General features: G+C 43.6%; 1 protein-coding gene and 1 long non-coding RNA gene across 2 annotated transcripts in view; one reads left to right on the forward strand and one right to left on the reverse strand.

The window, feature by feature from the left end:
- INO80 (INO80 complex ATPase subunit) overlaps positions 1-22,479 on the forward strand; it is a 155,504-nt gene that overhangs the window by 77,977 nt on the left and 55,048 nt on the right. Inside the window, exons 16-21 of the mRNA XM_068253371.1 lie at positions 535-677; positions 3,473-3,557; positions 10,453-10,570; positions 15,383-15,468; positions 20,885-21,052; positions 22,001-22,134. Coding sequence (XP_068109472.1) covers positions 535-677; positions 3,473-3,557; positions 10,453-10,570; positions 15,383-15,468; positions 20,885-21,052; positions 22,001-22,134 — 734 coding nt within the window. The remainder of the gene's footprint in view (positions 1-534; positions 678-3,472; positions 3,558-10,452; positions 10,571-15,382; positions 15,469-20,884; positions 21,053-22,000; positions 22,135-22,479) is intronic.
- Positions 538-16,760, reverse strand: LOC137532633 (uncharacterized). Its single transcript, XR_011023965.1, has 3 exons — positions 16,704-16,760; positions 14,402-14,493; positions 538-725 (listed from the first exon to the last, which is right to left on the reverse strand). It is a non-coding gene; the product is annotated as an uncharacterized lncRNA (long non-coding RNA).

Raw genomic sequence — 22,479 nt, forward strand, 5'->3', positions numbered from 1 at the left:
GGTATTGATTAAAAGGAAATAAACATGACAGCCTCCATATAGCGCTCTCTTCAGTTCCCCTTTAAGTGTCAGCTTTTTGACACATGATGATCGCCTTATGTTTGGGAATAGGGATGGTCAATGAGATGCAAATAATTCCAGGTTGATGCAAAATTGGGCAAATTTGTGCAGTGTTAAAAAGGACCAATTGCATCCATCCTTGGCAGGGTTAGATTGGTCCATTTGAAGATGCATACATTTTGCAAACACAATTTACATAATCCTGCTTCAACTTGCAATTATTTGCATCTCATTGACCATACCCAACATTCAGTTCTTCCTGTTTCATACCTTGCAGCTGTAATGTAATTGTCTGGCTGTGTTTTATCCTGCCTTGAGGTTTTAAAGGCCATACCATGAAACCATCTATATTTTATTTTCATGTTGACTATTGTGCTGCTGTCGTGTGTGTTTTATAAGTTCTGTGAAAGCAACAGTTACTGCCTCGTTTCCCTAATGTTCTCAGCATCTGCCATTTTTCTTTTGATGACACAGAAAACACTTTATACGCAAGAAGCTCCTTTCCACGTGGTGATCACCAGCTACCAGCTGGTGGTACAGGATGTAAAGTACTTCCAACGGGTGAAATGGCAATACATGGTGCTAGATGAGGCCCAGGCCCTGAAGAGTAGTTCCAGGTACCGAGTTTTCGTGTTCCTTTGTTGGTTGTGATGCAGTGTGTGGACCTGTGGAAATATGTAGAAAACATTTTGGGAGCAGATGTAAAGGTGAACATGGATGACAGATAGAAAATACATACATGCAGTGTAGGTTACTTGGGTCATGGCAAGTGATCATGACATTTGCAGTTAAATCTCTACTTAAACAGGAAAAAATGCATTTTTCCATGTTAAAATCCTTTTTTTTTTTTTTTTTTTTTCTGTGGCTTCTTCTCCTGGTCCAGGAGTTCCACCGGGTAGAATAGTCCTGTCCCCATGTGACTACACTTCTGGCCTGCCCTTACCCCTATGTGACAAGGGGATGCATTTCATTGGTTCATTTACAAGTTGCATGAAATCTGCATCAACTTATTTGCATCTCATAGACCATCTATAACTGCCAATCACTTAAAGAGGAACTCCAGTGAAAATAATTTAATATAAAAAGTTGCTTAATTTTTACAATAATTATGTATACATGATTTAGTCAGAGTTTGCTCATTGTAAAATCTTTCCTCTCCTAGATTCACATTCTGACATGTATTACATGGTGACATTGTTACTGTGGGCAGATTATGTAGCTGTTCTGGCTTTAACAGACAGCTATAAACAGCCATTTCCTGTGTGTGTCATTGTTACATTGTGGCAGTTTGCCCAGAGTACCGTATGGTACCAGAGCCTCTTGTGGGAGGGGTTTCAGCACAAAATCAGTCATACAGCGCCCCCTGATGGTCTGTTTGTGAAAATCATTATATTTTTCATGTAAAAGTGGGTATCAGCTACTGATTGGGATAAAGTTCAATTCTTGGTCGGAGTTTCTCTTTAAGGTAGTGAAGCCAAAAACAGTGTGTGAAAGCCCCATAACTTAAATTCTTAGCAGGAATGTTTGTCCAAATTTTTATGGAGTGAGACTCTGCCCTGAATCAGGAATTCTATTGCCTAATTACTCTCAGTAGGTTTGAAGAAACCCAAAAAGGGAAACCGGGAGCACAATATAGTTTAGTATGTTCCAATTTCAAGTTGTCTTAAGTAAAAATAGAATGATACTCACGAAAATTATTTCTGCAAAGGTAACCACTGTACAGGGAGGTGAGAACAAACCCCACCCCACTAAGGGATTAAAGGCCCGTTTCCACTATCGTGAATTTGCATGCGCTTCCCTCATGCAAATTCGCATGGGCAATACAAGTGGATGGGACTGTTTCCACAGAAAAAATCTGCACAGCAGAGCCATCCGAATTCGCTTACCTCTATGCCATTCGCTTACAATGTATTTATTAGGAAATTTGCATGCGGTTTTAGTATGCGGATTTTCATGCAAATTCGCATACGATTTTGCATAGAAACAATGGAAAAGCAGAGGCACTGCCATGGTTAAATTCGCATACATAGTCATCCATGCGAATTCGCATGAAAATTCGCATACAACCGCATGCGAAATTCGCATCCGCATCCGATTTTTTTTTTTTTTTTATTTTTTTTTTTGCCGCTGCGATTCCCGCCACACAAGTGGAAACGGGCCCTTAGGAATTGAGCTCTGTAGTGTCTGGAAACAAGGGGTAGCACCCTTCCACCACGTATGGACAATAGTCAGTGTAGTAGTAGGTGGCACCAACAAGTTTAACCACTTCAGTACCAGCAATCTCTGGCCCTTTAAAGAGAACCTGTACTGAGTAAAAATATTTAAAATAAACACATGAGGTAACTTCATAGTTACCATGCCATCAGTTCCTCTCAGAAGCTCACCATTTTCTTCTGACAATAATCCCTTCCAGTTCTGACAACATTTTGTCAGATCTGAAATATATCAGTTGCTGTCAGTAAAATATCAGTTGCTGCCAGTTATAGCTGAGGGGAAAACTGATGTACCAGGTAATGTCCATGTTTCCCTATGGGTCAAGTGGGCGATGTTACAGTTTAACTGTGTGCTGACCAGAAAGCTGTTATGGGTAATGGCCATTTTCAAAATGGAGGACGGAAAATTCCCTTGATCACAGTGAATAAACAGGACGCGGGACAGGAGAAAGACACTGAGGAGTAGACTACATGGAAGGTAAGTATGGCCTGTGTATGCTTATTTTGACTTTTAATTTTCAGTTCAGGTTTTCTTTAAGGACCAGAGACCCCCGGTACAAAAAAAACGTGGCCTACCGGTCACACCGCATGGACCCGTCGCTCTTTCCATTTGTACTGCTCTCTTGTTGCTGAAGCTCACTTGCTCTGCCGTCGCTATGACTGTAGAGCTCCATGAGCCGGTAAGGAGCAGATTTTATTGGCTCCTGACCCTGTGATCACTGTGAGCCAATGTGATTGGCTTGACAGAAATAACAGGTCCCAAACGGTGTGTAGATTTCAATTATCTTTGTCCAGAAGCGGTTAAAATACACTAAAAACAGTTTAAAAGGGAGTTAGTGGTGGACTTACCTCCAAGTAGAAGACACAAAAGGTGTATTTAAAAAACAGCTTTATTTAGACGAAAACTCCACTTGTGACACACAGAACACACCTGCTTCCACAGGCAAATATTCTAGGAGTATCTGTAATCTGGTCACCGTGAGCTTGGTGCCTCACATATTCGCAGGTTTGCTTTGAGGTATATGATTAGAGAGTAAAATTATATATATTCAGAAGATCATTTTGCTTTCATATTGTACATTTTTACGCCCTCCTTTACTGTCTCATATGTCAGAGTTGATTCAGTTTATTATGAAGTGGAATTAAAGGATGACTCTTTTCCTAATAGTAACATCCAATGTGTTTCTGTATGTTTTTAGTGTTCGATGGAAGATCCTGCTCCAGTTCCAGTGTCGCAACCGACTTTTGTTAACTGGCACACCCATTCAAAACACAATGGCTGAGGTAAGCTGAATGAGTGGCACTGGTTGATGTGCTGGATCAGGTTAATTGAAGGAAAACTCTGGGCCATTCCTGTTTATTATTCCCTATTTCAGTGGCGTAGCGATACGGTGCACCAAAACCTGCCCATGGCAACTACAGTGTCAGAGGTGCAAGAAGGGGATGGGGAAAAGTTAGTTAATGATTTCTACTATTCAAAGTATCTACAGAAATGATTATTACCAGCACAGGACCAATAGAGAGCTAATACTACAGTTGAGGGAGGGCCCCTCTGGTCCACGGGCCGAAGCAGTCATAGCTTCTGCACCCCCTATTGCCACGCCACTGCCCTATCTACAACCCTCTCCAAAGTAATATTCTAAGTAAGAACAATACTAAAACCCACTTGTAAACTAATGTGAGAGGAATGATGACATAATGTTTACCGCTACTTCTTCTAATGTTATCCTTGTAACATCATTATTAACCTGATCTAGCAAGTGAGTTATTAACAATCGGCCAACCTTAATCAGATTTTAGTAGAAATCTGTTTGAGACCTGATCACACTGTTGCCCCTGTTACTGTTCTATCACTTGATGCCAAAAGCTATGTAGCCACCAAATCCCTTGCAGTTTAATCTGTATGCTCAAATATGGTTTCAATTGATACACTTTTCAAAAATCGATTTACAATGTATTGATTGCCTCACAAGGATTGATTCCTGGCAGATTCAAGTAACGTTTCCATAGCTGCCATAGTATCAAGTGTTTTGCTGGATTCCACCTTAACACACCAGCCAGTGTTCAGCTGCGGCACCCCTTCTCCGTGGTCAGAAGGAAGTTGTCAGCTTCTTCCGCAAATTTTATAAAAATTCAGTCTGGCACCGGAGACACTAAAATTAAATGTCAGCTGCTCTTCTGATTATGCAGCTACACCCCAACCACAAAGTGTCAGATCAGTGACAACAATATTATTAATTAGTTATCTCATTGTACATCAACACTCAGGTCCTCACATACACTCTTACTGCAGTGAGGGGAAAATATGCATGTGCAAAAAACCCTTCTGAGGATCAAAGAATAAAGTCCTTTTTTGTAGCAGAAAATATAACATTTCTAAGTCTTACTTTTATAAGTGCCAAGTTGTTATCTTTCACCAACACCATTCAGCAAATAAAGTACAAAAGGAGGTTTGATTGCTAGGTTTGCAAAGAATCTTAACATTACGTCTTTAGATAATTATTAGCTTCGCCACCCTCCTCCCCACACTTAGTGGATTGGCACCAGGCAAGGAGGGAAGACCCCTCAAGCCTAATCAGCCCCAGCTGCTGGCTGAAGTAGCAGAGACTAGTGCCAGTTGAATGCAGCTATCTCTGCCGGACGGATGGTTGGTTTACCGCTTGTTCGGTGTAGTGGCTATAATATGATGCTAACCCAACCAGTACAATAGCAAACCTGTGCCATTCCTTTTTTTTTTTTAAATAATGCTTTTATGATAGTTGAGGGGCCAAGTAAGATTTGCACAGGAGCTCACTGTGGGCTGCATCTGAAAGTGTTGCCCTGTGTTCTTGGCAATACAGGATATTTGGCAAGCACCCTTGAGAAACACATGTCTAATGCTGGGAATACACAATGAGATTTTTCAGCAGATTTGCTGTCGGATCGATTTTCCGATTGGAATCGTTTTTCTGATCGATTTCTATTCACTTCTATGAGAAATTGATCAGAAAAATGAATGAAAATCAGATCCAACTTGTAAGAAATTATCTATCGAACCATCTATCTGCCAAAAAAAGCCCATGGTGTATTCCCTGTGTAAGAACACTGTTGTAGAACACAGATCTGTTCATTCAGTTTTATTCTTTCGATAAACCTGAATGACCACTAGATGGCAGTGCAGTATTATACATTTTGTCCTGGCTGCTTTCCATATGAACTGCTGTACAACAGAATCAGAAATATTTATTTTGCCAAGTACAACTGAATTATTTTTGGCATATACAAGGTCGGTGAGGGTACAGCAAATAACGTTACAATAGTATAAACATAGAGAGGCATATACATAGGACGTAGTGGAGGCATCTGAATGCTATGTGAGTGGGGCTGCGCTCAAGAAGAAGCTCTCAATTCTTTCACAATGAAGGAACTGCAGAGTAGGAGCAGTTTGTCTGAGGCACATTTACTGCATCATGTGATGGATACCGTCCCAGTTCCTCAGAAAAAGCATTCTGTACAAACAAGTTCTCCGTGAAACTTCCCTCTCTGTATTTGCACCAGATATGATTGATTAGTGTCCCACACCATGTTTATATAAACAGCCTTTTGTACTTCTCCTCCTTGTTTACATTGACTGATGTTGACATTGTTTTTGCTATTGCTAAGTGAGCATAGATCTCCACAATGTATTTTTGCAGGGGAACAACAACATTGTGATGTGCAGCATCATTCCTCCTGTGGCTACCACCTCCCCATTGGCTGGAGTGAGTCACATGATGATAGAAATGTCATGTGACCCAGCTGACCAGTGAGAGAGCAAGAATATCCTTACCACTCTTTAGTTGCCCATTACGTGATTTGCGACATCCATCTCTGGCAGATTCGATCATAATAATCAGTGGCGTAGCTAAGGAGCTATGGGCCCCGGTGCAAGTATTACATGGGGCCCCCCAAGCACTCTACATATAACAATTAATATGGCACACCAAACCCTGCCAAGGACAACCACAGAGTCAGAGGTGCAAGAAGGGGATGGGGAACAGTGTGTTAAGGATTACTACTATTTAAAGCATGTATAGAAGTTATTATGACAAGCACAGGACCAATAGAGTGCTAATACTGTGATAGAGGGTGGTCCCTTTGGGGCCCCTCTAGCCCAAGGGCCCTGATGTTCTTGCTACCTCTGCACCCCCTATTGCTACGCCACTGATAATAATGCAATCCAATGTGGCTGCCTGAAAGTATTTTCAATTGACTTCCAGCCGACACAGGGTAGCAGTGTTTGATTTCAATGTGCCTCATTGTATCTATAGAAATTGTAAGCATATTAAAGAGAAACTCCAACCTAGAATTGAACTTTATCCCAATTAGTAGCTGATACCCCCTTTTACATGGGAAATATAATGATTTTCACAAACAGACCATCAGGGGGCGCTGTATGACTGATTTTGTGCTGAAACCCCTCCCACAAGAAGCTCTGAGTACCGCGGTACTCTGGGCAAACTGCCACAATGTAACAATGTTCACAGACAGGAATTAGCTGTTTACAGCTGTCTCTAACAGCCAAAACAGCTAGGAGCAGCTACATAACCTGCCCACAGTAAAAATGTCACCATGTAATAAATGTCAGAATGTAAATCGGGGAGAGGAAAGATTTTACAATGAGCAAACACTGAGTTAATAATTTATACATAATTATGGTAAAAAATGAAGCACTTTTTTTACTACATTATTTTCACTGGAGTTCCTCTTTAACAAGCACAAATAATGCAGAAAGTTGAAAATTACCTGATGTACATTTCTTACTTGTATATCGGCTGTATTTGATGGTGCAATCTTCTCAAATCTAGGAGGCCATTAAGTTATTTAAGTTTTCATAGAAAAATGGAAACCTCCATTTGATCCTGACTTGTCTATGTTATTATTGGGCAATTAATAAATGGGTCGGCACCACTGTGAAAAGTATATATAGCTCTTTTTTTTAAAAGGTTGGCAGCATTGACAGATCACTGTTTTCGGGTCAGAGACCCTTTCTCAAAGTACATTAGCAAACTAATGCAGTTTGAGAAAGGGTCTCTGACCTGAAATGACGGTCTTACTACTGCCAACCTTTTGCAAGCAATAAAGCGCTATATTTACTCTTCCCAGTGGTGCTGACCCATTAATGGATTACCTGATGTGTACCCCTGGGGACACTGGGGTAGGGGTCTTGGCACCAGAGCAGCTAATTGCAGCACCACCAAAAATGGGCAAGCACTAAATAGTAGTCGCAGTTTCCATAGTAGGCGACCATTTTTGTCACCGGGGGGGTTAGGTGGGGCGGTATTAATTGCTCAAGGAGGGAGTGTTATTAGTTGCCCACCAAGGGAGAGTTATTGGTTGCCCACCAGGGGGGGGGGGGTATTAGTTGCCGGGGAAAGGGGTAGAGAGGGTTATTAGTTGCCCACCAGGGGAGGGTTATTAGATGCCCGGGAAAGGGGTAGGGAGGGTTATTATTTGTCCACCAGAGGAGGGATATTAGTTGCCCACCAGGGGAGGGTTATTAGATGCCCACCAGGGGAGGGTTATTAGATGCCCACCAGGACAGGGTTATTAGATGCCCGGGAAAGGGGTAGGGAGGGTTATTATTTGCCCGGGAAAGGGGGGGATTATTAGTTGCCCACCAGGGGAGGGTTATTAGATGCCCCCCAGGGGAGGATTCTGTGTGAGAGTAGGGAGTTAGGTTAGTTCATAGTGAAATATCGGCAAATATTGCTGATATATCACTACATCAATTAGGCTGTAGAATATCTGTAAATTTACAGATATTGTACTACCGCTATAAAATGCACCCTTAAAGAGACACTGAAGCGAAAAAAAATGATGATATTATTTGTATGTGTAGTACAGCTAAGAAATAAAACATTAAGATCCGATACATCAGTCTAATTGTTTCCAGTACAGGAAGAGTTGAGAAACTCCAGTTGTTATCTCTATGCAAAAAAGCTATTAAGCTCTCCGACTAAGTTAAGCTGGCCATACACTGGCCCGATTTGCGCCCGTTTCGACAGCAGATTCGATCACTGGGATCGAATCTGCTGCCAATCGTTCATGCTACACGCCAAATTTCGATCCATTTCGTCCGATCCCGTCGATCGCGCTGTGCGGAAAATAACCGTCGATCGCCCGCGGGTAAAGAGCGCATCGCTAGCGGCGTTCGAGTGCCCGACGACCGACGCAATAGAGCCGCATACATTACCTGCTCCGCCGGCGCGACTCCAGTCTCCCGGTCACCGCTGCTCTGTCTGCGCTCTGGTCTCCAGGTCCGGCATGCCTCACTTCTTCTAGCCCGGCAGGAAGTTTAAACAGTAGAGCGCCCTCTACTGTTTAAACTTCCTGCCGGGCTAGAAGAAGTGAGGCATGCCGGACCTGGAGACCAGAACGCAGACAGAGCAGCGGTGACCGGGGGACTGGAGTCGCGCCGGCGGAGCAGGTAATGTATGCGGAAGGGCGGGGGCAGCAGCAGCACCACTACAACAGATTGTGAACGGTTTCAGTCTGAAATCGGTTCACAATCTGTTTGCTGTAAAGGTAGCCATACGATCCCTCTCTGATCAGATTCAATCAGAGAGGGATCTATCTGTTGGTCGAATCTGATGGCAAATCTACCAGTGTATGGCCACCTTTAGTCGTGGAGAGGGCTGTTATCTGACTTTTATTATCTCAACTGTAATTGAACTGTTTACTTTTCCTCTGCCAGAGGAGAGTTCATTACTTCACAGACTGCTCTGAAAGACTCATTTTGAATGCTGAGTGTTGTGTAATCTGCACATATTATAGAAGATGCAATGTTAGAAAAAACACTATATACCTGAAAATAAAAGTATGAGAATATTTTCTTTGCTGCTAATCTTCTAGTATTTATTCATAGTACACAACCAATTCATTATATCATTTTTTTTTTTTCGCTTCAGTGTCTCTTTAACCATTTTTTTTTTATTACGTCTGCGCCCAAATTAGCGTGTGACGTTTTAAAATGTACACCTTGTCACACTACTTCTTGCAACATGGTGCACCTTTATCCCTTTGCATATTTTTTTACTGGGTTAATATATTATGATTTATGCTACCATCTCCTGACTAATTCTTTATTTAACCTTTCATATGGGGACAGAGGATATCATTCATCTGTAAAGCTGTGTAGTGAAATGAAGTGACATTATGTGTAAGCGCTCTAATATATAATGTTGTTTAGTTTAGAATTAGTTTAATTATATTAGTTAAGTCATAACATTAATATCTGAATAATTAATTGGAATTGGGAAAGCAAGACGTATACCAAAATATCTACATGTACTCTATGTAGCCCAACTCGATGTAGTTTAACAGCTAAGTGAGATAGCAGTGATCCTGTGGGGACGGCAAGTATATAGGAATAATACTTAAAGAGGATGCGTCCTCTGGAGTCTCTGTAGGGAGGATTTAAGGCCCCCATTCTCCAGAGGTACTGCTCCTACTAAACCTTAATTAACAATACATTTTAGGAATTCGTTAGAATGTAACTAACAGGATCACTGTTTAAAATAACAAAAATGACATTTAGGTTATTTTGGAAAGATAGGTGCTATTAGGCCTACAAAGATAAATAAACAATCCTTTCTTTAAAAATTTATGGTTTAAAATTGATTTAAACATTTTTTCTTGAAATTTGCACTATTTGCATATTTACGCGCTATTGTTTTTTGCGCGTTTACTAGGCGTTTTCTACGCGTTTAGCGATTTTTGCACATTTTCGCGCGTTTAAGTGGCGTTTGACGCGTTTTTTACGCGTTTACGCGTTATTATGCGTAAAACCTCATTGGGTTGCACTCACGCGTATTGTTATGCGTATTCTTGCGTAAAGGTACTGAATGACTATTAAAGTGTAGAGATGCACATATTTAACCTTTTAAGAACTAAATAGCAACAAGTATACTAAACTCAGCAATCATCTTAAGAGATACTAGCCATTGATTTATAAGGGAAAGTTATTATACACTGTTTATATATAACTGAAACTGAATGTATATTTGAAAAATCAACAGTATATTTCTCATTGGACTGCTGTAATGTAAAAAGTAAGTTTATTTTTATATTGTTTTAATATGTCTTGGCATATTGTTAAATTTTTTTGGGAAATTCCAATAAAAAAATATTGAAAATGAATATATAATGTTGTTTCCAGCTATGGGCACTGCTGCACTTTATCATGCCCACACTGTTTGACTCTCATGATGAATTCAATGAGTGGTTCTCCAAGGACATAGAAAGCCATGCTGAGAACAGGTCTGCCATTGATGAAAGTAAGTGCACAAGAACTTCTGTTTCTCTTTACATGCCCATAACCGGCTCATGCCTGAACTGTCCTTCTCTCCACATAATAATGGCAGTGTAGCTATTTGCACCAGCCATGACACACGTGGGAAAGCAGCAGAGTAGAAAGAGCTGTGGGTAATGAAATATGTCATTTCTGTTTGTGTCTCTCTCATGTGATCCTCATAAGTTCACAGAAAGCCATTGCCTCTGACAACAGACTCTGCCTTTAGACAAGATACAGAGCATTTACATCACACTTTTCTCCTGGCAGACTTAAAGCGCTTCAAGGCTGTAGCCACTTGGGGCTACCCCATGTACAACCAGGATCATTAGGGAGCCTTGCACGAAGACTCTTTACTGTTTTATGTACTGTCTTGAGCCAGGATTCGAACCCTGGTCAAAGGCTCAAATCCCACATTAAAGGCAACAGCCTTACCAGTATGTTTGCTTTAAAGGGGAACTGAAGAGAGAGGTATATGGAGGCTGTCATGTTTATTTCCTTTTAAGCAATACCAGTTGCCTGGCAGCCCTGCTGATGCTCTGCCTCAAATACTATTAGCCATAGCCCTGAACAAGCATGCAGCAGATCAGGTGTTTCAGACTTTAAAGTCAGATCTGACAAGACTAGCTGCATGCTTGTTTCTGGTGTTATTCAGATACTACTGCAGAGAAATAGACCAGCAGGGCTGTCAGGCAACTGGTATTGATTAAAAGGAAATAAATATGGCAGCCTCCGTATACCTCTCTCTTCAGTTCCCCTTTAACTGTAGTTATATACATGTGTTATGCCACACAAACAGGACCTTTTACCTATAAGGTCCCAACTGGCAGTTCTGGCTTTTATAGCCTAGTGCAGCCTTTCTAAACCTTTCTACCCTGGCGGAACCCCTGCAAACAATGTTTTGATCTCGAGGAACCCCTGCATTTATTTTGCAGGTGGCATGGTCTTTAACCACTTGAGGACCCACCCTTTACCCCCCCTTAAGGACCAGCGCTAGTTTGATTGATCTGTGCTGGGTGGGCTCTGCAGCCCCCAGCACAGATCAGGGTGCAGGCAGGGAGATCAGATTGCCCCCCTTTTTTCCCCCCTATGGGGATGATGTGCTGGGGGGGTCTGATCTCTGCTGCCTGCGAGTGGCTGGCGGGGGGGGGCACCTCAAAGCCCCCCTCCGCGGCGAAATGCTCCCCCTCCCTCTCCTACCTGGCCCCCTTTGGTAAGCCGGGCTGCACAGGACGCTATCCGTCCTGTGCAGCCAGTGACAGGCTGTCTCCTGTCACATGGCGGCGATCCCCGGCCGCTGATTGGCCGGGGATCGCCGATCTGCCTTACGGCGCTGCTGCGCAGCAGCGCCGTACAAATGTAAACAAAGCGGATTATTTCCGCTTGTGTTTACATCTAGCCTGCGAGCCGCCATCGGCGGCCCGCAGGCTATTCACGGAGCCCCCCGCCGTGATTTGACAGGAAGCAGCCGCTCGTACGAGCGGCTGCTTCCTGATTAATTAGGCTGCAGCTGGCGACGCAGTACTGCGTCGCTGGTCCTGCAGCTGCCACTTTGCCGACGCACGTTATGAGTGTGCGGTCGGCAAGTGGTTAAAAGTAAATGAGGCTGTTTATTTCACTACCTCCTATTACACTGCCACTCATTATACTGTCTCCTTATCCTAGAGCTTTTTATTAATGTGCTCATTATTACTCTGACCCCCAATTTAGTGCTTCTTTTTGCAGTACCCCCTATTATAATGTGCTCTATTATACTCCCTCCCCCCCCCCCCCCCCATGATGGGGAAAATGCCAAGAAAACCCTGCAGAGTAGTCAAGGAACCCCGGGGTTCCAGGTACCCTGGTTTAGAAAGGCTGGCCTAGAGGCTCTTCACTAGATGCTATCACTTTTTACTTGCCCAAATAATTTAGCACAGTAAGCTGGAAGCGTGTCTTCCAACATTACAGCTATTATTATATATGACCATGACTGCAGAAGCACCACCTCCCGCTTATTTTCCTGCCTGTGTGTGGTCAGATAGCGGTACGGGTTACTAATGAAACTTGGGTTCTTAAAGGGAACCCGAGGGGAAAGACATAAGGAGGCTAACACTTTTCCTTTTAAGCAATGCACATTGCATGGCTGTTCTGCTAATCCTCTGCCTCTAATCCTTTTATCCATATACTGCAAAGTCCCCGTTATCCGGCACCGGCGGGGATCGCCTGATGCTGCATACATGTACTTGCCGGTTGCTTGACAACCAGTCGAAATAGTGCCATACTCCTCCCTGAATTACCTACCAAGGCTCCAGCGATGCCTGCCAGTCTCCCTCTATCTCCCTGCGGGTTTGGAGCGGCTTTTTCCGGTTTCGCCAGTGCATGGAAGCTGGAGTGTCAGCTGACCCGCATCAGGTCATGTGACACTCCAGCTTCTGTACACAGTTGACGGAAGCCGCTAGGAGCCCGTGGGGAGATAAGAGGGAGACTGCCAGACATCACTCGGTAAGTATTTCAAAGTCTGCCAGCACCCACAGAAAGCCACAAAAAAAGGTTCCCTTTATCCCCTCAGGCATGTGGCCAGAAAGAACAGCAGGACAACCCGGCAACTGGTATTGCTTAAAAGGAAATGAATATGGCAACTTTTTAACTAACCTCATCCAAGTCAAAGAGACAGTATGACACATACGTCACTCAGGCAGGCGGTGTAGGATCTACCAAGAAGTCCTTTGTGATCTACCAGTAGATCACAGTCCACCCAATGGGCACCCCTGATCTAAGCTGAAAATTACAGACAGCTGCTTGTTACATTTGCATGAGTGCTTTCAGCATTGATTACATTTTTGAATGATAAACCGGCTGAAACCTTTGCTCAGTTTTGATGAGAATGAAAGATATCATCTCCCCAACCCAAATGCAAATAGGTGTGCCCAGGGCCGGATTTGTACTCTTTACCGCCCAAGGCCACTGTCACCAGCCGACCCTCATCGGTATGGGTAGCGAGATGACCCCTCCCCCTTCCCTCCAGTGTAGGTAGCCTGATGACCCCCCAGTATAGGTAGCCAGATGACTGCTCCCCCTTCCCTCCAGTATAGGTAGCCTGATAGGTAGCCAGATGACTGCTCCCCCTTTCCCTCCAGTATAGGTAGCCAGATGACTCCATTAATCCCCCCCCCCCCCCTCTTTCAGTATAAGTAGCCAGCTCGCCTTCACACTGCAGCAGCCATCTGTGTCACTCATTTCTCCACTCGTCTCCAGTGCAGAAGCTTCATCTTCCTTTCTGTCTCCAATGCTGCCCAAGTCCATAGCTGCCAGCCACAGTGCGAATGTGCATAGAGAGCAGGGCGGCCGCTGCACAGGCAGCTAGCAGCAGAGTACCACGGTCAGTCACTCGCCTGATCTCCCTGCATCGCAAAATTTGCAAACTTGTAAATGCTGCACCAGTTTAGCCTGCTGCTTTGGTGCACTTGCTCCTGTGGTGCCCTAGGCCATGGCCTAAATCCGGCCCTGGGTGTGCCCTGACCATATCATTGTCACTTTGTAGGATCTGCATACATTTAATGTAATACTTGTTTGTTAGGAAAGTAGAATATAAAAATGAAAGCAATGTTTTTTTCTATGATCATGTAACTTGTGACCATGCTCTGCTTTTATTCCATTTTCACAGATCTCACAATTTATTTTTTTTAAGAGACACTCTACTTAAAGTGGACCCAAATTAAAAATACAAGATTTCAGAAATAAAATGTAATTTCTAAATTATAATAATAAATAGCCTTTTTTCAGCTGCATGATGACAAATATAAAATATTTTACATTTATTGGAGGAACCCCTCCCTACCTTTCATATTGCCGGGACAGAATCTGGCAGACTGGTGGAGTAGGAGGTGTCCGGCAAAGGAGGAATTGCTAATGGCTGCCACCTGTATAACCCTAGTTATGAAAAGAGAAGGGTGAAAAGCATGCACTGAAATGCTCATAGGCTTGAAGGAGTGTTTATTTATCTTTGTATGTGTCAGAGTGGTGCAACTAAATATTTTGAATTTAAAAAAATGTTTAGTTTGGGTCCGCTTTAAAGAGGAAGTGTAACTGTTCAAATATCCCACCAAAAGGTCTTTGCAAATTATCTAATGAAATGTATAGGTGGCTATTCATTACTCAACATGCAACATCGATATCCAGCCGATTAGCTCATAATGATTGAATCTAGCAGAGATTGATTCTGCTATATGGCTGTCCGATTTATCTAAATGAAACAAGGGCTTGGTTAGGTGCATGGCAATAGCATAGTTTGATATTCCAAGGAGCAACAGACCTGACAGACCCTCCGTGGGTCTTCCCCAAACATAATGTGTTTCCCTGGGAAGGTGGTGAGTGTGAAAGTAGCTCACCTGTCCACCGGCACAAGTCCTGTACTCATCTAGCACCTTCTTGCTGCTGGTGGTACCTGTACCCCACGGCCCTGTTTCATGTACTGACAATAACATACACAAGACAGGTTGGCAGAGTACAGGTGATCATGGCCACGCAGAGGAGACACTAGAGGAGGCTCCATGGATGATGCCACAGGCCAAGGGAGGGGAAAAGACATACATAGGGGGTTCATCAGGCGGAGGTGGCAGGGCTATGATTTCCAGTAAATTTCATGCTTAAATCAACTCCGATCACATTGCACTGATACCGCCAGTTTACTGTGTGAAACTGACCTTCAGTTAACTTTTACTAATATGCTCAACATTTTGGCATTGCTCTGCTTCTGAAAGAGTCCCAGAGAAGTAGTTACCAGCTGCCTAACAATTTTTCTTTTTGTTTTATTCTATAGACCAGCTATCTAGGTTACATATGATCTTAAAGCCTTTTATGCTCAGGAGAATCAAGAAGGATGTGGAGAATGAGCTGTCTGATAAGGTGAGCCATAATGTGCAGGAATTAGTATTTTCCATGCATATAAGTGATCTGGGAGTTTCTCTATTTATCCTCCTAGCTCTTCCCGGTGTGCAGTAATTCTAATACTCTATTATGCCACCTTTCTTTCTTTACTCCTACTTTAAACACTGTCACAACCATGGCTTTGTTGTATGCTAGGATGTTATGTTTTTAATTGACTTGGCTTTTACTTAAATAGTACTTGCTTCTGTCCTTTTATATCGACTTTGTGTGATATCCAAACATCAGTTTGGGAATTCCCAAACAAGAATTACCAGCAATAGTGGTGAGTGTAAAAAGTTTCCATGCCTGATAAAATAGTGATCATGTAAGTTGATCACCACTTTTGTAAATAAGATCATCTGCCGAACCATTATCTCTTCACTTAGGCCTCTTTCCCACTAATCGCGTTTCAATCTGATTTCACAATCACATGCATTTTGCCAGTCACAAGGACATTTATTTTTATACTATGAATCCTATGATTTCAGTCCTGCTACTGTGATGTGACTCTCTACGAATCAGAAATTCCCTTAATGCTGTATTTTTGTTGACACTCTGTAAGCGCTTTTCTGAGCGCTTTTTGGCCATCAGAGCAATTTGAGAGCTTTTTAAAAAAATGTTCCCATTGACTTACATTAAAATCGTGGTAAAATTGCAATAGTGGTAAAATTGCCCTATTTTACCGTGATCGCGAGTTTAACCCGATTTTAATGTAAGTCATTGGGAATGTTTTTAAAAAGCTCTTAGAAAGCTCTGATGGCCAAAAAGCGCTCAGAAAAGCGCTTATAGTGTGTCTGAGCCCTAAAAGTACACATAAAAAAGCTGTATTTTTTCCTGTGAGCCTTGTGTTTTGTAGTGTTAACAAGGAATCCTGATTCTATTCTTTTTGCAAGCTTTTCCTATTAATAGTAGACGGGGAGGTGGATAGTATTGCTGGCTCTCCTGTTTTTACCTTTTTATTGCTGTTTGACAAAAGCTGGAGCTATTTATAAACCTGGAACAAATCTTTTTGCTTCCAGTACCACTCTACACTCCCTTTGTCAACATGAGGGGGACAATATCCAATATCCAAACCAATAGGTGAATGCTTCAAGGACAACGATCATTAGCTACTTCCTGCTGACACTACAGTATATCTATTTTCTCTTGGTGATCGGTTTTGGCAGGAGAATGCAAATATAAGTCTGTAGCTGCAATCAGCACAACACACGCACCTGTGCTCATTTCCTAAGGGGAATCTTTAAGGCCTCTTTTCCACAGACTGTTGAACTGTGTGCTAAGTAAGCAGTTACCAGGCAGCAGTGTGCAGTTACCAGGCAGCAGTGTGCAGTTACCAGGCAGCAGTGTGCACATGGGCGTCCGCACATATGGCAAAACCGGGCATCTGCCCGAGCCTGGCCGCCCGCTGCCCCCCCCTGGCCGCGTGCCCGTGCAGCCAGCAGGAGGGGAACACGCAGAGAAGAGAGAGAGCGCTATGGGCACAGTGGGGAAGGGCGGACGTCTCCCCCCCCTTCCCTCACCTTAGGGGTCTCTCTCTCCCTCGCTGTCCCCTCCGGAATGAAGTGTGCAGCGGCTGGCAGCGGTGGGCGGAACTTACCTCCTCTCGCTCCTGCGCCGGAAGTTCTGGTGCCGCACTCTGGTCTGGATCAGGCCAGAGTAGCGGCTAATCCATCCGGCGCGTGCGACGAGAGGAGGTAAGTTCCGCCCACCGCTGCCAGCCGCTGCACACTTCATTCCGGACTCCGGAGGGGAGAGCGAGAGAGGGAGGGAGAGCCCCCTAAGGTGAGTGCCCATAGCTCTCCCTCTTCTCTCCGCTGCTCCCCTCCTCCTGCACACATGGCCACTTTTTCTGGGGACATATCCCCCTGGCTACATATACCGGGACATATACCCCTGCCTACATATACTGTCTGGGACATATACCCCTGCCTACATATACTGTCTGGGACATATACCCCTGCCTACATATACTGTCTGGGACATATACCCCTGCCTACATATACTGTCTGGGACATATACCCCTGCCTACATATACTGTCTGGGACATATACCCCTGCCTACATATACTGGGACATATACCCCTGCCTACATATACCCCTGCCTACATATACTGTCTGGGACATATACCCCTGCCTACATATACTGTCTGGGACATATACCCCTGCCTACATATACTGGGACATATACCCCTGCCTACATATACTGTCTGGGACATATACCCCTGCCTACATATACTGTCTGGGACATATACCCCTGCCTACATATACTGTCTGGGACATATACCCCTGCCTACATATACTGTCTGGGACATATACCCCTGCCTACATATACTGTCTGGGACATATACCCCTGCCTACATATACCCCTGCCTACATATACTGTCTGGGACATATACCCCTGCCTACATATACTGGGACATATACCCCCTGCCTACATATACTGGGACATATACCCGTGCCTACATATACTGGGCACATATACCCCTGGCTACCTGTTCTGGGGACATCTCTACCCCTGGCTACCAGTTCTGGGGACATCTATACCGCTGGCCACCTATTCTGGGGACACCTATAGACCTGGGGCTACCTATTTTTGGGGAACCACTGCTGTCAGATTGAGTGTATTTTGGGGAACTGCTGCCAGGTGAGAGGTGTCTACATATTAAGGGGGCATTCTGCCTATTTATGTGAAAAGCTGTCTATTTATGTGCCTCATGACTGCTGAATTTGTCTTGTTGCGGGCCTCATGGTTACTGACTTTGTCTTGTTGGGGGCCTCATGATTTGTTGGGGGCCTCAAGATTGCTGAATTTGTCTTGTTGGGGGCCTCATGATTGCTGAATTTGTCTTGTTGGGGGCCTCATGATTGCTGAATTTGTCTTGTTGGGGGCCTCATGATTGCTGAGTTGGTCATGTTGGGGGCCTCATGATTGCTGAATTTGTCTTGATGGGGGGGGCCTCATGATTGCTGAATTTGTCTTGTTGGGGGTCACATGATTGCTAACTGCGAGACTATGGAAAAAGCTGAATCATCATCATATGAGACAATAGCATTAAACCTACTTTTTCTGCTTTTTAAAACAGAAAATGAAACTGGGAGGTTCTAAAAAAAATGAATAATTTTTTTCAGGAGTACGATGGATGAAATTGTTTATCTTCACAGTTTATTTTCAACTTAATTTTCCATAATGTTCATGTATGAGTTAAAACGTTTGTATTTAGTTTAAATTGCTGTTGGCACTTTGTGATAGTAAAGTGACTTTGCAGTTTGGACACTCGACCTCCAAAAGGTTCGCCACCATTGTCCTAATCTAATGTCCCACCATTGCTTAGTTCATGTAAACTTGTCTCCACCCACGACCACACCCACATTCTGGTTCATGACCACACCCATTTTTCGGCGCGGCGCGCTACGCGCGCCGCATGACGTAGCTCCATTTTTTGGCGCGCTACGCGCGCCACACAACACCAGCCCAAATTTTTAACTCCCCACTTTTTGCCCCCCCCTGGAAAATTTTCTGCGGACGCCCATGAGTGTGCAGTTACCAGGCAGCAACAAGCAGTTACTAGGCAGCAATGAGCAGTTGTGAGAGTTTGAGAGGCATTTCACTGCCTATCAACAGTCCGTGGAAAAAAGGGCTCAAAGATTAATCAGGGAAGATGTCCGTGAAGTCCGTCTGTACCCTTTTCCCCAATGTAGACATCAGCAGACAGAAGTGATTTTAAGGAAAGTTGTATCTCACCTCTCCGTGGTTCCAGTGACAGTTTTGGCTCTCCTGTGTATGGCATTGCAGCCAGACCTCCTCTAGCTTGTATATACCAGATCCAGATGTCATTAGAGCTAAAGCCCACTACATGCCACAGAGGAGTCTGACTAGTGTAGACAAGGGAGTATTGTGATAATCATTGGAACAGGGACAGGTGAGATACTATTAATAATAATAATAGTTCTGCCTATCTCAACTGACGATCTCTGTAAAAAAAAAAAAAAAAATAATAATAGGAATGGAAAGGGGATATATCCAAACATGGACACAAGGCCTCCATGTTGTCTCAAAAAAATCTGTTGGATAAGCATGTATGGTTAGCAGGTTAGTTTAGAGAAGGAAATTCCCACTCACCAATTCTCCATTCAGTGTAGTGTTGCTTACCTGTTATCTTAAAGAAAACTCGAAGGGCTCGTTTCTGCTCAGGGTGATTTGCAGCATTTCCCCGCATATGAATTCGGATGGGAAATTTATAGTCTATTGAAATCAATAGCCTGCTTCCTAATTCTCCTGAGGGGGAAAAGGGTAGTGCCTGCAGACTTTTTTCAGATGACGCATCTGAATCCTCATAGCATTGTATGGCATGACTAAAGTTATTTGGATGCATAATCACATCAGCACAAGTACCAATGTCTGTCTCGCAGATGGACGCCAGCACAAGTGGAAACGGGCCCTAAAAAAAAATACCGTAATGAATTTTGAAGATTTGAATCCATTTTGTTGCATATTACCAATTGCTGTTGATTTATTATCTGTGCCCTTTTCAAGATAGGTAATGAAGTAGATAAAGCAGGCACTCCATCCAGTTCTGGGTGCTTGGTGTGGTGACAAGGCAGTGTTACTGGCAATCACAGAAAAAAAGAAAAGAGAGGAGAGCTCTCTGGTGTATTAACCTTTTAATTGTGCTTCTTAGCGCAAGGCAATAAAATAACACTTACAATGTGTATATAAAATCAAAGCTCATCACATAAATGTAGTGCGTCACCACGTCCTGATGTAAACTCAACCGCCTGGTTCGCCTCCACACTATGGCCAGTAATGCGGGGAATCCTAGGATTGAAAAGCGTCGTCGGGATCTGGGACACGGAAACTCGGCAGCTGCCCTGCGTCTATTGCGTCATGACGCGTTTCGGCGTTCCACGCCTTCATCTGATGACGCAATGGCGCGTGATGTACTACATTTATGTGATGAGCTTTGATTTTATATACACATTGTAAGTGTTATTTTATTGCCTTGCGCTAAGAAGCACAATTAAAAGGTTAATACACCAGAGAGCTCTCCTCTCTTCTTTTTTTCTGTTTTTTACCAGTCCTTTTTACTCTGATCCCTGAGTAATATTGGAGCAGCACTCAATGGTGATTTAACGTGTGGATATCTTGACTGATTGGAGTTGTGTACTTCACTGGCAATCACAACGTATTAGAGTACATCAGCACACCAGTTGCATATTAAGATGCAACGCACATTTTATTGTGCATTATTCCACATAAATAATCCGACAATTGTTTCGGGGGCCACGCAGGGTCCCCCTTTCTCAAGGCATGAGCAAGGGCGACTGGTGTGCTGATGTACTCTACTACCTTTTCAAGATAGGCCCATAAATCCCAATATTTTGATTTGCAATTCCAGATTGAAATACTGATGTACTGCAGTTTGACCAGTCGGCAGAAGCTTCTCTATCAGGCTCTAAAGAACAAAATCTCCATTGATGATCTTCTTCAGTCCTCCATGGGTACGGCGCAGCAAGCACAGAACACCACCAGCAGCCTTATGAATCTGGTCATGCAGTTCCGAAAGGTAAGCTGCACATGATATGGAAACGTTGTTACTATCATTCTTCCTCCACATGTCTCTGTTTCGCTATTGTTTTATGCTATTTTTGCTGATTGTCCTAACATTTACTACTACATGGATCCTTTCTCGAATCACCCCCCAAATGGTTAGCCCTAACAAATTAATCAAACCTCCCTCTACCCTACTGGCTACTTTCCTCATCTCATCGCCATTAACCCTAACCAATACTCGCCTTCCATAGTCTGCAAAGACCAATGCATTGGTTATACAATATCGGAAAGGTGCACCAACATTAAGAAACTAGTGCAGCTAACCTGCCGATGTTTTTGGTATTCATAGCTTAAGCGCTGCGCCAAAATTAAGCTCCCATTTCCATGGAGGCCACAGCAGCCTATCTTTAACGTTGAGTGGCAGTGTTAATGGTGCTGAGCTTTACCAATTAACATACACTATCTAATAAATTCACCAAATTTTTCAACCTTGAAGCAAACTGGCCATATCTAGCCCAACTGCTGGCTTTTAACCACTTGAGGGCTTTTAACCACTTGAGGACCAGAGGTTTATACCCCCCAGTGACCAGGCGATTTTTTTTTTTACAATTCAGCACTTCACAACAGTTTATTGCTCGGTCATACAACCCAAATTGATTTTACCTCCTTTTCTTCCCACTAAAAGAGCTTTCTTTTGGTGGTCTCTGATTGCTTCTGCGATCTTTAGTTTTCATTTATTAATCAAAAAAAAAATTGTTTTTTGCATTTAACATCCATCCATCAAGTTCAACTAGCACATATCTCAGTCCCATCTGTATTAAAGAAAAAAAAAAAAAAAAACTTGTGGTGTCCATTGGTTACAAGAGTACTTTAACTTTGTCGGACTTTCTGAAGACTGGCAAATATAATTCTTACCTTCCTATATAGTCTCATCCTTTGTGTTCTGTCTGCTGTCTTGCAGGTGTGTAACCACTCTGAACTGTTTGAACGTCAGGAAACCTGGTCACCTTTCTTCCTAACCATGAGGCCGTACCAGATCTCTAAATTTTTGTATCGAGAAGGAAATCTAGACCGGGTCAACTATTCGCGCAATAGGTGAGTACATCTAACTGTATAGACCAGGGGTCTCAAACTCAATTTACCTGGGGGGCCGCAGGAGGCAAAGTCAGGATGAGGCTGGGCCGTATAAGGAATTTCACAATCGCGGCGCTTCGCCGCCTCTGCCCGCCCCTCTCACTCTTCCTTCACAGAGAGGGGCAGCGATTGACGTCAGGAGGGGCAGAGCTGAAGCTGAAAGCTCTGCCCCTTCCCCGGGCGATTTGGGGGCTCTGCAGCCCTCGTTTAGCGGCGGGGATGCGGCGGATTACTTGGGAGCACTGAAGTGAACTATAAGGAAGCTTTTGCCGGCGAGGGCCACAAAATATTGTATCGAGGGCCGCA

Source organism: Hyperolius riggenbachi, chromosome 9 (genome assembly GCF_040937935.1).
Source record: "Hyperolius riggenbachi isolate aHypRig1 chromosome 9, aHypRig1.pri, whole genome shotgun sequence".
Taxonomy (NCBI): Eukaryota; Metazoa; Chordata; class Amphibia; order Anura; family Hyperoliidae; genus Hyperolius; species Hyperolius riggenbachi.